Source organism: Bison bison, unplaced genomic scaffold (assembly GCF_000754665.1).
Source record: "Bison bison bison isolate TAMUID 2011002044 unplaced genomic scaffold, Bison_UMD1.0 scf7180017863325, whole genome shotgun sequence".
NCBI classification, from domain to species: Eukaryota; Metazoa; Chordata; class Mammalia; order Artiodactyla; family Bovidae; genus Bison; species Bison bison.
Window position 1 is genome coordinate 264,143 of NW_011493897.1, and position 1,822 is coordinate 265,964.

The window sequence follows — 1,822 nt, forward strand, 5'->3', positions numbered from 1 at the left end:
TGGACTGCAAGGAGATCCAACCAGTCCATTCTAAAGGAGATCAGTCCTGGATGTTCATTGGAAGAACTGATGCTAAAGCTGAAACTCCAATACTTTGGCCACCTCATGTGAAGAGTTGGCTCAGTGGAAAAGACTCTGATGCTGGGAGGGATTGGGGGCAGGAGGAGAAGGGGACGACAGAGGATGGGATGGCTGGATGGCATCACTGACTCGATGGACGTGAGTCTGAGTGAACTCCGGGAGTTGGTGATAGATAGGGAGGCCTGGTGTGCTGTGATTAATAGGGTTGCAAAGAGTCAGACACAACTGAGTGACTGAACTGAACTGAGTGCTTGTAAGGCCAAGCTTCTCTATAGCTGACAATTTAACAAGCCAATGGTATTAAAGAAAGCTCATGCCTTGGGTCCCTACCACGTACTTTGAAAATTCTTTTATCACATCACCCACGTACATTTTTACCCTTTATTATTTACATAACTGTTTCCTAATAAATGCTTATTGAATTAATTCATGGAGTAACATATAAAATCAGTTTTGTGGCAATAGATGGGGATAAACCTGAGAAGAACTGTTATTGAATGGCATTTCTGGGTAAAGGTTATTTAACAAAGTTGTGGCATTAAACTTCTATTTTTAAAAGTAATTTTTTTTAAAAGTAATTTAAAATGTATGTTTAATTAAAGTTACTGAAGAACAACCAGGCATTTAACTATGCCAAAAAAGTTATGATTCCATAAAGACATGAATCTTTATGATTCCAGAAAGACAATGATGTCTTTTTCTAGGAATTTATAATGAAGATACTTTCTTCACAGTTCAAAATCTATGATACACAAAAAATAAAAAACAATCAAAAAACCCTCAAGGACATAGAAATGGCTTTACTGTGGATGTAATTCTATGTTAACTAATTGTACACGGAAGCTGGGAAGAGCTGCTTGCATGTGCTACAATGTGGATGCTTTTCATACTGATGTCTGTTGTCTTTAGAGGATTAGACTGCTTTTTTTTTTTTTTTTTTCATTTGGGGAGTGAAGAAGAGTGAAGGGGAAAATTCCCCTACCAGCCTATGAGTGAAAAGCCTTCAATGACCCAGTACACTTTCCTTCAAAATAAGAGCATAGCACTTCTGCTGGCCACCAGGTGGTCCCCACTGGATGCTGCATTCTAACAAGCTCTCCTAGCAATCACTTGGTCTTCTTCAAAGCCAGAAGCACCCTCCGAAGAGACAGCTGAGAGCGATTATGGGCACAGTCCTTGGTCATAACTGAATTCCTTAGAGTGACCAGATAAATGATGGAAATCTTAACTTGTAACCTGGCTCAGTCACATCATCAATCATGATGTTGCCAATTGAGGCTACAAAACCAATCCCTACATTTGCCATTGGCACTGATGGGCTGTGTGCAGGTATATACACTCCGTTGGGTCCTGCGGCTTCCTTGGTGAAGCAAAGTAAATAATTTTACTAATTCAAACCTGTTTGGCCCTGTGGCTAATTTCCACTGCCAGGTCCCCTCCAGAATTCCCAATGCCGATTACAATGACTCTCTTTCCAGTGAAACTGTCTGGATTCTTATAATCTCGACTATGGAAGTATTGTCCTTTGAACTTCTCAATTCCTACAAGAGAAGGAAAAATAATTAATGGGTAATGGTCATTCAATTTTTTTGCAGTCTGTAGAGTTTATGCATACATTCTCTATGTGTTCTCCTTTTATTCAAGCACACTGTCACCTTTTTAAATATTTTTGCCTGTTTTCTTTTCCCATAGCCCCAGAGTCAAACCTTGTGATTTCCTTACCATAAGTAGTCTGCTTACC

The 1,822-nt window shown here is 39.6% G+C and overlaps 1 protein-coding gene across 1 annotated transcript in view; it reads right to left on the reverse strand.

Annotated features, from left to right (window-relative positions):
• The window catches only part of FMO5 (flavin containing monooxygenase 5), a 44,944-nt gene that overhangs the window by 20,950 nt on the left and 22,172 nt on the right, over positions 1-1,822 (reverse strand). Inside the window, exon 5 of the mRNA XM_010833232.1 lies at positions 1,480-1,622. Coding sequence (XP_010831534.1) covers positions 1,480-1,622 — 143 coding nt within the window. The remainder of the gene's footprint in view (positions 1-1,479; positions 1,623-1,822) is intronic.